The sequence below is a fragment of the Lipotes vexillifer genome, unplaced genomic scaffold (assembly GCF_000442215.2).
Source record: "Lipotes vexillifer unplaced genomic scaffold, Lipotes_vexillifer_v1.1 scaffold358, whole genome shotgun sequence".
In the NCBI taxonomy this organism is placed as follows: Eukaryota; Metazoa; Chordata; class Mammalia; order Artiodactyla; family Lipotidae; genus Lipotes; species Lipotes vexillifer.
In genome coordinates, this window is record NW_006796357.1 from 231,680 (window position 1) to 245,345 (window position 13,666).

General features: G+C 35.4%; 1 protein-coding gene across 1 annotated transcript in view; it reads left to right on the forward strand.

Annotated features, from left to right (window-relative positions):
* LOC103088693 (TBC1 domain family member 8B) overlaps window positions 1–1,683 on the forward strand; it is a 22,076-nt gene extending 20,393 nt beyond the window's left edge. Inside the window, exons 6-7 of the mRNA XM_007468501.1 lie at window positions 644–851; window positions 1,504–1,683. Coding sequence (XP_007468563.1) covers window positions 644–851; window positions 1,504–1,683 — 388 coding nt within the window. The remainder of the gene's footprint in view (window positions 1–643; window positions 852–1,503) is intronic.
* The last annotated feature ends 11,983 nt before the right edge of the window (window positions 1,684–13,666 follow it).

The following is a 13,666-nucleotide window of genomic DNA, read 5'->3' on the forward strand; positions in this document are numbered from 1 at the left end:
GGGCCTCTTACTGTTGTGGCCTCTCCTGTTGCGGAGCACAAGCTCCGGATGCGCAGGCTCAGCGACCATGGCTCACGGGCCCAGCCTCTCCGCGGGATGTGGGATCCTCTCGGACCGGGGCACGAACCCGTGTCCCTTGCATCGGCAGGCGGACTCTCAACCACTGCGCCACCAGGGAAGCCCCTTTAATATTATTTTTATGTACTAGTCTTCCCATCTAAATTTTGATGCCATAAATTTTCATTATTTTATTTTGTTTGAACTGGGTAACTCTTTTGATCTTCTGATAACCAGATGTAAAAATTATTGTCTGCCAATATTGATTTTAGCCATACTCATGTTATGAATATATAATAATATAGTAATCTTCCAGAAAATCACCCTTTAATAGATGGTTTGAAGACCTACATCACCTCTAACTGTTGTGCATTGTAATCTACTAATAATAATACAAAATTGGAAAAGAGAACAAACAAAATAAATTGGTTAGGAATCAGTGTTTCTTCCATTTCATAATTTGTTGAAGAACATAGCATGTAGTGCTTAATCATTCTGCTTTGCAGTGCATTTAAATTAATCAATATGGACATGTGTATACTTTAGAAGTCATCATTTGAGCCCCCCCTTTTTTTCTTTCCTATAGAGGTCTGGAAAATCGAGCCCACAGTGAGCAGTTTAATGCTTTTTTTAGGCTGCCCAAAGAAGAGACTTTGAAAGAAGTACATGAATGTTTCTTATGGGTACCATTCAGCCACTTCAACACTCATGGAAAAATGTGCATCTCAGAAAACTATATCTGCTTTGCTGGCCAGGATGGCAATCTATGTAGTGTAATCATTCCATTACGAGAGGTAAAATAAATTTAGTTACATATCAGTTTTTAGTTCAAAAATGTTACCATTCACAGAGTAAAATACCCTTTAATTCTGTAAATTATTAAAAACTCAATATGCAACATCCTTTTAGTAATTTTAAATAATCATTTTTAAGTGCAGTTATATTCTTCAGGATAAGAGTAGCATTCCTGAGGATAAGAGTACTAGGATAAGAGCCTTATAGCTCTTATTGAAAATGAAAAAAAGAAAAAAAGTAATAAACAAGATAAGGGTTTGGGATGACTCAACATGGAGCATGATCACTCAGATGTTTATGACATGGATACCAAAATTTATACTATCATATTTGATACACATGGTCAGAAAGAATATAATTGATAGCTTTTGTGTAAGTCAGAAATCAATTGTCCATATTGTGGCCCTGAATTTTTACATTTGTATTTTCATTTTTAAAGGTTACATGTTAGTTAAACTTTTCCTTTAGAAGTGAAATATCTTGCACTAAGGTTGCTTGTATTAGTGGTACAACTAGTACCCAAAGTCTATTTCTTACTAAGTCCTACCACGGACCAAAACTTGTAGCCACAAAAAAATAAGCTAAACACATTTTGCCTGACCTTGTCAGTAACAAGGGAAAATATGATTCATTTATGTTTTCATCCCCCAGGTCTTAGCTATAGATAAGACAAATGATTCCAGCAAATCTGTCATCATTAGCATCAGAGGAAAAACAGCTTTTCGCTTCAGTGAAGTTAAAGAATTTGAGCAGTTGGTGGCAAAACTCTGGCTCAAGTGCGGGGCAGCTTCAAATCAGTATCATGATATTAGCACAGAGGTAAGTATCTAGCAATCAAGTCATTTTGATAAAAAGGTTTGTGTTTTGTGTGGTCCATACTTTCAAAAGGAATTCATAGTACCTTTCCTATTCATACTTAGGTTGAGTTTTTGTGAAAGATGAATACCAAAGAAATTATATTCTCTAAGGCACATCATAAAGCAAAAGTGAGAATTAAGGACTTTATCTTTTTTTAGGAACTCAGACTTTTAAAAAAATTATTATCATTTGATCTTTCTTGACTATATTTACTGTTTATCATATATACACTCCTTGTGCTTTTGTTGTTAAAAGACATAACATGGCTTTTAACAACTCAAACTATATTTGAGAATTCAATAAGGCATTGAAAAAGGACTTTCCTCTTATTGCTGTAGAGAGACAATCTATCTTTTTATTTAACATCAAGTAGGTCAGCCATATTTGCATAATCTAGGCCAAAGCAAAATAGTGACATATCTATTTACTAGTAAAATATTAGAGAAGGCAAATATTCTTGGCAGAGGGTGATTAAAAGCCTGATTTTGATGTTTGTCTTTTATGGAAATGTAGATAGTTTCAGTTCAAATTAATTTTCTTTTTCAATGCCAAGGAATCTCATGTTTTAATAGACTGATAAAACACATTATAACTACACATATATATATATATATATTTTTTTTTTTTTTTTTTTTTTTTTTTTTTTTTTTATTCACATTTCCATGATGAGGCTGCTTCTTTTCATCTTCCATATTAGCAAAACTACATAAATACAATGTACCTCTGGAGGCTTTTTTCAAGACAGAACCAGTAGAAACACATTCCCATAGAAAGACTCGCATCGGCAGGTGGACTCCCAACCACTGCGCCACCAGGGAAGCCCCCACTACTTATATTTTAATTAAAAATTCAAAGAAAAAAATCAACATTGGCTTTACTGGCTATATTATTTTACTTGGATTGGATTATAGAGGCTTTTACTTCTTTCTCCAGAGCAGAGACTGAAAATATTATGCTAAGTCAATTAGAATGCAGGATTGACAAGACTAACTCTTCCTTTGATAATAGAAAAGTACAATGAAAACATAACTTTAAACAATATGTGTATCTCAGTTCCAGACACAGAACTTTCATGTTGGCCATTAAGAGTTTTCTTGCCCCAATTTACTAATTTTTCATTCTCTTCAAATATATACCCAGGATATACCATAGTTTGATGTGAGGACATAAGTAAAATCTGATCAGTCTTGCTCCCATATTCTTGCTTATCTCACTTTTTTCTGTCCTAGTCCATTTCATATTCAATCTGTATGTTGGATGTAATGCTCTGCTTATCTTTCCTTCTGTAATTTATCTGTGTCTCTTAAACCTGAATAACTGGAATTTTTCCCCCTGAAAACTCTCAGGCCCCTCTAATAGTTGGATATGCTCAGCAGTTAAGGATTTTGTTTCAAAATGTTTACCATCTTTTCAGATGTATGTCAAAGTTCTAAGCTTTCTAGTTCCTCTTAACCATTTTTAAAGGTTTTAATAAAGATATGTACAAAATACCAGTTGGTATACTGGGTCCTTGGAAATGTATTTTTTTAATTGTCATAACATTCTATTTTCCCTGAAGATTTTTATCTTAGCAATGAGGAAGAATATTAACTTGTTTTAGTATTATCTGTATATGTCTAGCTTTATTTATAGTACATTTTTTTAAAATAGTAAAGAGAGAGCTTGTTAAACAGGAGCTGGTTCCATTTGATTTCTAAATGACAGAAATTGTAGTTACATTATTTTATAGCTATACCTAGCATACTAAAACAAAAAGAAAAAAATTATATTCTGTAATTTTACCAAATCTGGTAAAATTTACACAAACAACAAGACTTTTTATTCTAAATCTCAAAGAAATTTAAATCAACAAATCTAAATATGAATACAGGAAGGACTAGGAAATTTTTCCTGTGAGTACATCAAAATGTGATACAAAGAACAAATGCTCCCAGAAACAATTGGGATTGTACGTACGTACCAGTTCTGTCTAAATTTTTAAATATGTCAATTAAAATTCTCCACACTTTGTTAAGTTATATTAAGATCTGGGTGCATACACTGGTTTTGAAAAATTCTAATCGAATGCTTAGAAAACACATTAATTTTTTATTTTTTTATTAACACATATACACAAGAAATATTACCAGATATGGTAATTTTTCAAAACTATACAAAATGAAAGAAAAGTGGGCCCTTTTAGCTTAATTTTAAGCAAAGTGGCCTAAGGGAAAATACTGCTAAAGATCCTTTACTTGATGCTTTGAGACTACATTATAAGTGGATCATAGGAACTATAGAATGTCAAGAAGACGTAGAAGTTGAGCTATGTATGCATTGAAGTGTTTAGAAGGGCAAATATCTTCTACAGATTATCAAAGCATATATAAACATACTTGTTTCATTAGTTCTCATAACCAGCCCTATCTTTCTAAGTTTTTAAAATTAGAAGTAATGGCTTCCTCATCCTACACAATAATGCAGATAAGAATAATAGTTTAACCCACACAACTGGTGTTTGTTTGCCTTAATAAGAATAACGTAATATGTTTTCTGTAACTATAATATAAATTAGGCTGTGTGGAGTAGATTTATTTCAACATTAGAAAATCAGAAATTTTATTAAAAATAAAATTAGTGCTAATTTAAAATTACGTGCTATGAACAGGAGCCTATTTTAAGATAAGCTTCTGATATCTAAGAGAAGTATTTCCTTGTATTTTTGCTGTAATTTTTAATTTTACAGGTCAACTCTGGCCCCCAACCATCATTATTATGCTGAGTTCGTGAGATATTCTAATTTAAATCTAATAGTTTGTAGAAAAGTTACACATAAAGAAATATTCATCTTTACCCTGCCTTTTCTTCACCTTTAGAAGCCATATGCTATTTCTAAAGTCAATAGCAGATACCAAAAACCAAACCAAGTCTAAGAATACCTGTTATAAAGTCAGCAGCCTGTGTTGCTTCCTCATGTGATTGGATTTTGCACAGGCACCAAATGTCTGATGAGTGTCAAATTTATAACTGTCACAAGTGTGAGCACCCGAATAACTGGATATATAAAATTGGTATGGCCATGAGGTAAAATCCTCCCATTCAAAAGAGCCAGAGCCAAAAAACAAAAAAGTTAAGTAATTTAAGCTTAGTTTCCTGAATACTTTATTATGCTCTTCAAACAATTCAAATATTAAATTGATTTAAACCAGCATCTCTGAAGGTGAATATGTTGATGTGATTTTTGTGAATACTTAAAAGATAATCATGGATAGAAGCAGCACACTTGTCATCCCTTTTATATATTGATGTTTGGGGTTTCATAACTTAAGGGTTAATTTTTCTTTTCCTTCTTGGCTACTTTTCCTGTAGTTTAGATATACTACTAATAGATAAACTGGTTCCTCAGTCATATGGCCTAAATTAAGGGAATGTACTTTGCTTGAGACCCAGACTCCAGCCATGAATTTTTAAATTGGTTTTGCAAAAACATAATCCCTCATTAGAACAGCAAAATGTAACATTAGTAGTAAAGTAGACTTGTCAAAACAAGCTTTTGAAAAAAGAAAAGTGTTGTAATATAGGACGTGTACTCACTAATAGTTTTTTCCTTTGTAAGATTCTTCTGTCCTACCCTTATATTTACACATTGATTTGAATACTCCTTTTAAACTTTCCCTGAATCCTCTTAACTTCCAACCCTTCTAGGTCTTGTTGGCTTCTTGGGTTTCAAGGTGAAATACTACTGGACTGCTTTACCCTAAACTTCTACTTTTCTTCCACCTTAGTCATGGACATTCTTTTCATCTTTCTTAAGCTACTAAAGTTAAAGGGATGATGTTATGTGAGCCTTTTTTTAGTACCTCTAGTGGTAACTTCAGACTTCTGGTATAGTTACAATCCACAGAAGCTGGGTAACTGATATGTATTCAGAGTAAAGCTTTGGAGATCATAAAATTAATGTGGAAATGCAAGGGACCCAGAATAGCTAACACAGTATTCAAGAGGAAGAACAAAGTTGGAGGACTCACAATTCTCAATTTCAAAACTTACTACACAGCTGTAGTAAACAAGACAGCATTATCCTGGTGTAAGGTTAGACATATAGATCAGTGTAATAGAATTGAGAGTCTTGAAATAAAGTCTTACATTTATGGTCAGTTGATTCTTAAAAATTAATTTTATTTTTGGCTGTGTTGGGTTTTCGTTGCTGCGTGTGGGCTTTCTCTAGTTGTGGCGAGTGGGGGCTACTCTTCGTTGCGGTGTGCAGGCTTCTCATTGCAGTGGCTTCTCTTGTTGCAGAGCACGGGCTCTAGGTGCGTGGGCTTCAGTAGTTGTGGCACATGGGCTCAGTAGTTGTGGCTCGCAGGCTCCAGAGTGCAGGCTCAGTAGTTGTGGCGCACAGGCTTAGTTGCTCTGCGGCACGTGGGATCTTCCGATACTAGGGATTGAACCTGTGTCCCCTGCATTGGCAGGCAGATTCTTAACCACTGTGCTACCAGGGAAGTCCCTGGTCAATTGATTTTTCAACAAAGTGCCAAATAAATACAAAGAGGGAAATATAGTCTATTCAGCAAATGGTGTGGGCACAATGGATATCCACATACATATACAAAAAAACATAAAGTTGAACCTTTTTTTACACCATACACAAAAATTAACTCTAAATGGATCAAAGACCTAAATGTAAGAGCTAAAACTATAAAACTCTTAGAGAAAACATAAGAGTAAATCTTCATGACTTTGAATTAGGCAATTTTTTTCTTAGCTGTGACATAAAAACACGACAAAAGAAAAAATATGCAAATTGGCTGCATCAAAATTAAAAATGTTTGTTGTACAAATGATACCATTAAGAAAGTGAAGAGACAATATGCAGAATGAGAGAAAATATTTGCAAATTATATATCTGATAAGGGACATCTATCCAGAATATATAAAAAACTCTTACAACTCAAAAATAAAAGGCAAGTTATCCAGTTTTTTTTAACGGTCGAAGGATTTGAATATACAGTTCTCTAAAGAAGATAAAGAAATGGCCAGTAAGCACATAAAGATCTTCAACGTAAATAGTCATTAGGGAACTGCAAATCAAAGCCACAATTAGAGACCCTTTCATATCCACTAGGGTGGCTCTAATAATAAAGATAGACAATAACAAATGTTGAGGAGGATGTGAAGAAATTGAAATCCTTCATACATTGTTGATTGATTCTTTGTTTTAATAATTTCTCTTTGTTGACATTCTCTATTTGATGGGACATAGTTGTCATACTTTCCTGTTTTAAATCGTTTTAATTAATAGACTATTTCTTAGAGCAGTTTTAGATTTACAGAAAAATTGAACAGAGTACAGAGTTCCTATATACACCCGCCCGCCCTCTACTATGCCCAGTTTTCCCTATTATTAACATCTTGCCTTGGTATGGTACATTTGTTATAACTGATGAACCAGTATTGATACATTATTAACTAAAGTGCATAGTTTACCTTAGGATCCACTCTTGGTGGTGTACAATTGTATGGCTTTTGCCAAATACATAATATATGTACCATTATAGTATCATACAGAATAATTTCCCTGCCCTAAGTATCCCTTGTGCTCTACCTGTTTATCCCTCTCCCCAACGCTTGGTAACCACTGATCATTTTACTGTTTCTATACTCTTGCCTTTTCCAAAATGTTGTATAGTTGGAATCATACCATATGTATCCTTTTCAGACTGACTCCTTAGCAATATGCATTTCAGGTTCCTACATATCTTTTTGTGGTTGATACCTCATTTATTTTTTTTTGAATTTTTAAAAATTCAACAAATATTTGTTAAACTTCAACTATGTGTATAAGGAACTGCTGGGTTCTTTTTATTCCCCCAGATTTATTGAGATAATTGACATATAACATTGTGTAAGTTTAAGATGTACAATGTGATGATTTGTTACACATGTATTAAAATGATTACCACAGTAAGGTTAGTTAATATATCCCCCACCTCATGTAATTACAATTTTGTTGTTGTTGTAGTGAGAACATTTAAATTCTACTCTCATAGAAACTTTCAAATATACAATATTGTTAACTGTAGTCACCATGCTGTACATTAATTAGATTCCTAGAATTTATTTTTCATATAAACTGGAAGTTTGTACACATTGACCAACATCTCATTTCCCCTACTCCTAGCCCCTGGAAACCACCGTTCTACTCTGCTTCTATAAAGCTGACTATTTTATATTCCACATATAAGTGAGATCATACAGTATTTGTCTGATTTATTTCACTTAGTGTAGTGCCCTCAATGTCCATCCATGTTGTTGCACCTTGCAGAACTTCCTTTTTATGGCTAAATAATAATCCTTTGTGTGTGTGTGTGTGTGTGTGTGTGTGTGTGTATACACACACACACATATACATATACACACACACACATATATACACACACCACATTTTCTTTATTTTCTTTATCCATTCATGTGTCAACAGTTAGATTTGTCTTAGATTTTGTGAACAATGCTGCGGTGAACATAGGGGTGCAGATATCTCTTCAAGATAGTGACTTCATTTCCTTTGAATATATACCCAGAAATGGGATTACCAAATCATGTGGTAGTTCTAATTTTAATCTTTTGAGGACCTCCATACATGTTTTCCATAGCGCTGTACCAATTTACATCATCACCAGCAGTGCGCTTTGGCTCCCTATTTTCCACATTCTTGCCAACACTTAACTCTTGTCTTTTGATAATAGCCATTCTAACAGGTGTGTAATTATACCTCATTGTGGTTTTGATTTGCATTTCCTGATGATTAGTGATGTTCAGCACCTTTTCATGTATTTGTTGGCCATTTGTATATCTTTGTAAAAAATATCTATTCAGGTCCCTTGTCCATTTCTTAATCAGGTTTTTTTGTTCTGTTTTGTTTTATGCTGTTGAGTTGTGTAAGTCCCTTATATGTTGTAGATGTCAATCCCTTATCTGATTTATGGTATGCAAATACTTTCTTCTGTTTTATATGTTGCCTTTTCATTTTGTTGATTATTTCTTTCCCTTTTCAGAAGCTTTTTAACCTTATGTAGTCCTACTTATTGATATTTGCTTATGCTTTTTGTGTCCTATCTTAAAAATTGTTGCTAAGACCAACGTGAAGGAACTTTTTCCCCTATATTTTCTTCTAGGAATTTTATAGTTTTGGGTTTTATGATTAAGTCCTTAATTCATTTTGAGTTAATTTTTGTGCATGGTGTAAAATAGCAGTCCAATTTCATTCTTTTGCATGTGGATAATCAGTTTTCCCAACACCATTTATTGAAGAGACTGTTCTTTCCACATTGAGTAGTCTTGGTTCCCTTTTCAGATATTAGTTGACTATATATATGTGGATTTATTTCGGGCTCTCACCTCTGTTCTGTTATCCTGTGTGTCTATTTTTATGCCAGTACCATGCTGTTTTGATTACTGTAACTTTGTAATATAGTTGGAAATCAGGAAATGTGATGCCTTCAACTTTGTTCTTTTTCAGGATTTCATTGTCTATTCAGGGTCTCTTGTGGTTACATGTGAAGTTTAGGATTTCTTTCTATTTCAATGAAAAGTGCCATTTGAATTTTGATAGAGGTTGCCTTGAGTCTGGATGGCTTTGGGTAGCATGGACTTTTTTTTAACATCTTTATTGGAGTATAACTGCTTTACAGTGTTGTGTTAGTTTCGGCTGTATAACAAAGTGAATCAGCTATATGCATACCTATATCCCCATATCCCCTCCCTCTTGCATCTCCCTCCCACCTACCTTGTCCCACCCCTCTAGGTGGTTGCAAAGCACCGAGCTGATCTCCCTGTGCCATGCAGCTGCTTCCCACTAGCTTTTTTTTTTTTTTTTTTGCGGTACGTGGGCCTCTCACTGCTGTGGCCTCTCCCGTTGCAGAGCACAGGCTCCGGATGCGCAGGCTTAGCGGCCATGGCTCATGGGCCCAGCCGCTCCGCGGCATGTGGGATCTTCCCGGACCGGGACACGAACCCGTGTCCCCTGGATCGGCAGGCGGACTCTCAACCACTGCGCCACCAGGGAAGCCCCCACTAGCTATTTTAAATTTGGTAGTGTATATATGTCAATGTTACTCTCTTACTTCGTCCCAGCTTACCCTTCCCACTACCGTGTCCTCAAGTCCATTCTCTACATGTGTCTTTATTCCTATCCTGCCCCTAGGTTCATGAGAACATTTTTTGTTTTTTTTAGATCCCATATATATGTGATAACATACGGTATTTGTTTTTCTCTTTCTGATTTACTTCACTCTGTATGACAGACTCTAGGTCCATCCACCTCACTACAAATAACTCAATTTCATTTCTGTTTATGGCTGAGTAATATTCCCTTGTATATATGTGCCACATCTTCTTTATCCATTCATCTGTCGATGGACACTTAGGTTGCTTCCATGTCCTGGCTATTGTAAATAGTGCTGCAGTGAACATTGTGGCACATGACTTTTTGAATTATGGTTTTCTCAGGGTATATGCCCAGTAGTGGGATTGCTGGGTCATATGGTAGTTCTATTTTAGTCTTTTAAGGAACCTCCATACTGTTCTCCATAGGGGCTGTACCAATTTACATTCCCACCAACAGTGTAAGAGGGTTCCCTTTTCTCCACACCCTCTCCAGCATTTATTATTTGTAGATTTCTTTTTGATGATGGCCACTCTGACTGGTGTGAGGTGATACCTCATTGTAGTTTTGATTTGCATTTCTCTAATGATTAGTGATGTTGAGCATCTTTTCATGTGTTTGTTGGCAATCTGTATATCTTCTTTGGAGAAATGTCTATTTAGGTCTTCTGCCCATTTTTGGATTGGGTTGTTTTTTTTTTTTTTTGATATTGACCTACATGAGCTGCTTGTATATTTTGGAGATTAATCCTTTGTCAGTTGTTTTGCTTGCAAATAGTTTCTCCCATTCTGAGGGTTGTCTTTTCATCTTGTTTATGGTTTCCTTTGCTGTGCAAAAGCTTTTAAGTTTCATTAGGTCCCATTTGTTTATATTTCCATTTTTCTAGGAGGTGGGTCAAAAAGGATCTTGCTGTGATTTAGGTCACAGAGTGTTCTGCCTATGTTTTCCTCTAAGAGTTTTATAGTGGCTGGCCTTACATTTAGGTCTTTAATCCATTTTGAGTTTATGTTTGTGTATGGTGTTAGGAAGTGTTCTACTTTCATTCTTTTACATTTAGCTGTCCGGTTTTCCCAGCACCACTTATTGAAGAGGCTGTCTTTTCTCCATTGTATACTCTAGCCTCCTTTATCAAAGATAAGGTAACCATATGTGTGTGGGTTTATCTCTGGGCTTTCTATCCTGTTCCATTGATCTATATTTCTGTTTTTGTGCCAGTACCATCTGTCTTGCTTACTGTAGCTTTGTAGTATTGTCCGAGTCAGGGAACCTGATTCTGCCAGCTCCATTTTTCGTTCTCCAGATTGCTTTGGCTATTTGGGGTCTTTTGTGTTTCCATACAAATTGTGCAATTTTTTGGTCTAGTTCTGTGAAAGATGCCATTGATGGTTTGATAGGGATTGCATTGAATCTGTCGATTGCTTTGGGTAGTATAGTCATTTCACAATCTTGATTCTTCCAGTCCAAAAACATAGTATATCTCTCCATCTGTTTGTATCATCTTTAATTTCTTTCATCAGTGTCTTATAGTTTTCTGCATACAGGTCTTTTGTTTCCTTAGGTAGGTTTACTCCTAGGTATTTTATTCTTTTTGTTGCAGTGGTAAATGGGAGTGTTTCCTTCATTTCTCTTTCAGATTTTTCATCATTAGTGTATAGGAATGCAAGAGATTTCTGTGCATTAATTTTATATCATGCTACTCTACCAAATTCATTGATTAGCTCTAGTAGTTTTCTGGTAGCATCTTTAGGATTCTCTATGTATAGTATCATGTCATCTGCAAACAGTGACAGTTTTACTTCTTCTTTTCCAATTTGGATTCCTTTTATTTCTTTTTCTCCTCTGATTGCTGTGGCTAAAACTTCCAAAACTATGTTGAATAATAGTGGTGAGAGTGGACACCATTGTCTTGTTCCTGATATTAGAGGGAATGGTTTCATTTTTTCACCATTGAGAACGATGTTGGCTGTGGGTTTGTTATATATGTCCTTTATTATGTTGAGGTAGGTTCCCTCTATGCCTACTCTTTCGAGTGTTTTTTTTTTTATCATAAATGGGTGTTGAATTTTGTCAGAAGCTTTTTCTGCACCTATTGAGATTGTCATGTGGTTTTTGTTTTTTTTTGTTTTTTTTTGCGGTACGCAGGCCTCTCACTGTTGTGGCCTCTCCCCACAATGGGGGGAGCTCCATTGCGGAGCATAGGCTCCGGACACGCAGGCTCAGCGGCCATGGCTCACGGGCCCAGCCGCTCCGCGGCCTGTGGGATCCTCCCAGACCGGGGTACGAACCCACGTCCCCTGCATCGGTAGGTGGACTCTCAACCACTGCGCCACCAGGGAAGCCCTGTCATATGGTTTTTATACTTCAGTTTGTTAATATGATCTGTCACATTGATTAATTTGCATATACTGAAGAATCCTTGCATTCCTGGGATAAACCCCACTTGATTATGATGTATGATCCTTTTAATGTGCTGTTGGATTCTGTTTGCTAGTATTTTGTTGAGCATTTTTGCATCTATGTTCATCAGAAATATTGGCCTGTAGTTTTCCTTTTTTGTGACATCTTTGTCTGGTTTTGGTGTCTGGGTGAGGGTGGCCTCATAGAATGAATTTGGGAGTGTTCCTCCCTTTGCTGTATTTTGGAAGAGTTGGAGAAGGATAGGTGTTAGCTCTTCCGTAAATGTTTGATAGAATTCGTCTGTGAATCCATCTGGTCCTGGGATTTTGATTGTTGAAAGATTTTTAATCACAGTTTCAATTTCAGTGCTTGTGATTGGTCTGTTCATATTTTCTGTTTCTTCTTGGTTCAGTCTTGGAAGGTTGTGCTTTTCTAAGAATTTGTCCATTTCTTCCAGGTTGTCCATTTTATTGGCATAGCGTTGCTCGTAGTAATCTCTCATGATCCTTTGTATTTCTGCAGTTTCAGTTGTTACTTCTCCTTTTTAATTTCTAATTCTTTTGCTTTGACTCTTCTCCCTTTTATTCTTGATGAGTCTGGCTAATGGTTTATCAAATTTGTTTATCTTCTCAAAGAACCAGCTTTTAGTTTTATTGATGTTTGCTATTGTTTCTTTCATTTCTTTTTCATTTATTTCTGATCTGATCTTTATGATTTCTTACCTTCTGCTAACTTTGAGGTTCTTTTATTCTTCTTTCTCTAATTGCTTTAGGTGTATTGTTAGGTTGTTTATTTGAGATGTTTCTTCGTTCTTGAGGTAGGATTGTATTGCTATAAACTTCCGTCTTAGAACTGCTTTTGCTGCCTCCCATAGGTTTTGGGTCGTGGTGTTTTCATTGTCATTTGTTTCTAGGTTTTTTAAAATTTCCTCTTTGATTTCTTCAGTTATCTCTTGGTTATTTACTAGAATATTGTTTAGCCTCCATGCATTTGTATTTTTTACAGGTTTCTTCCTGTAATTGATACCTAGTCTCATAGCATTGTGGTCGGAAAATATACTTGATCCGATTTCAATTTTCTTAAATTTACCAGGGCTTGATTTGTGACCCAAGATATGATCTATCCTAGAGAATGTTCCGTGAACACTTGAGAAGAAAGTGTATTCTGTTGTTTTTGGATGGAATGTCCTATAAATACCAATTAAGTCCATCTTGTTTAATCTATCATTTAAAGCTTGTGTTTCCTTATTTATTTTCATTTTGGATGCTCTGTCCATTGGTGAAAGTGGGGTGTTGAAGTCCCCTACTATGACTGTGTTACTGTCAATGTCCCCTTTTATGGCTGTTAGCATTTGCCTTATGTATTGAGGTGTTCCTATGTTGGGTGCATAAATATTTACAATTGTTATATCTTCTT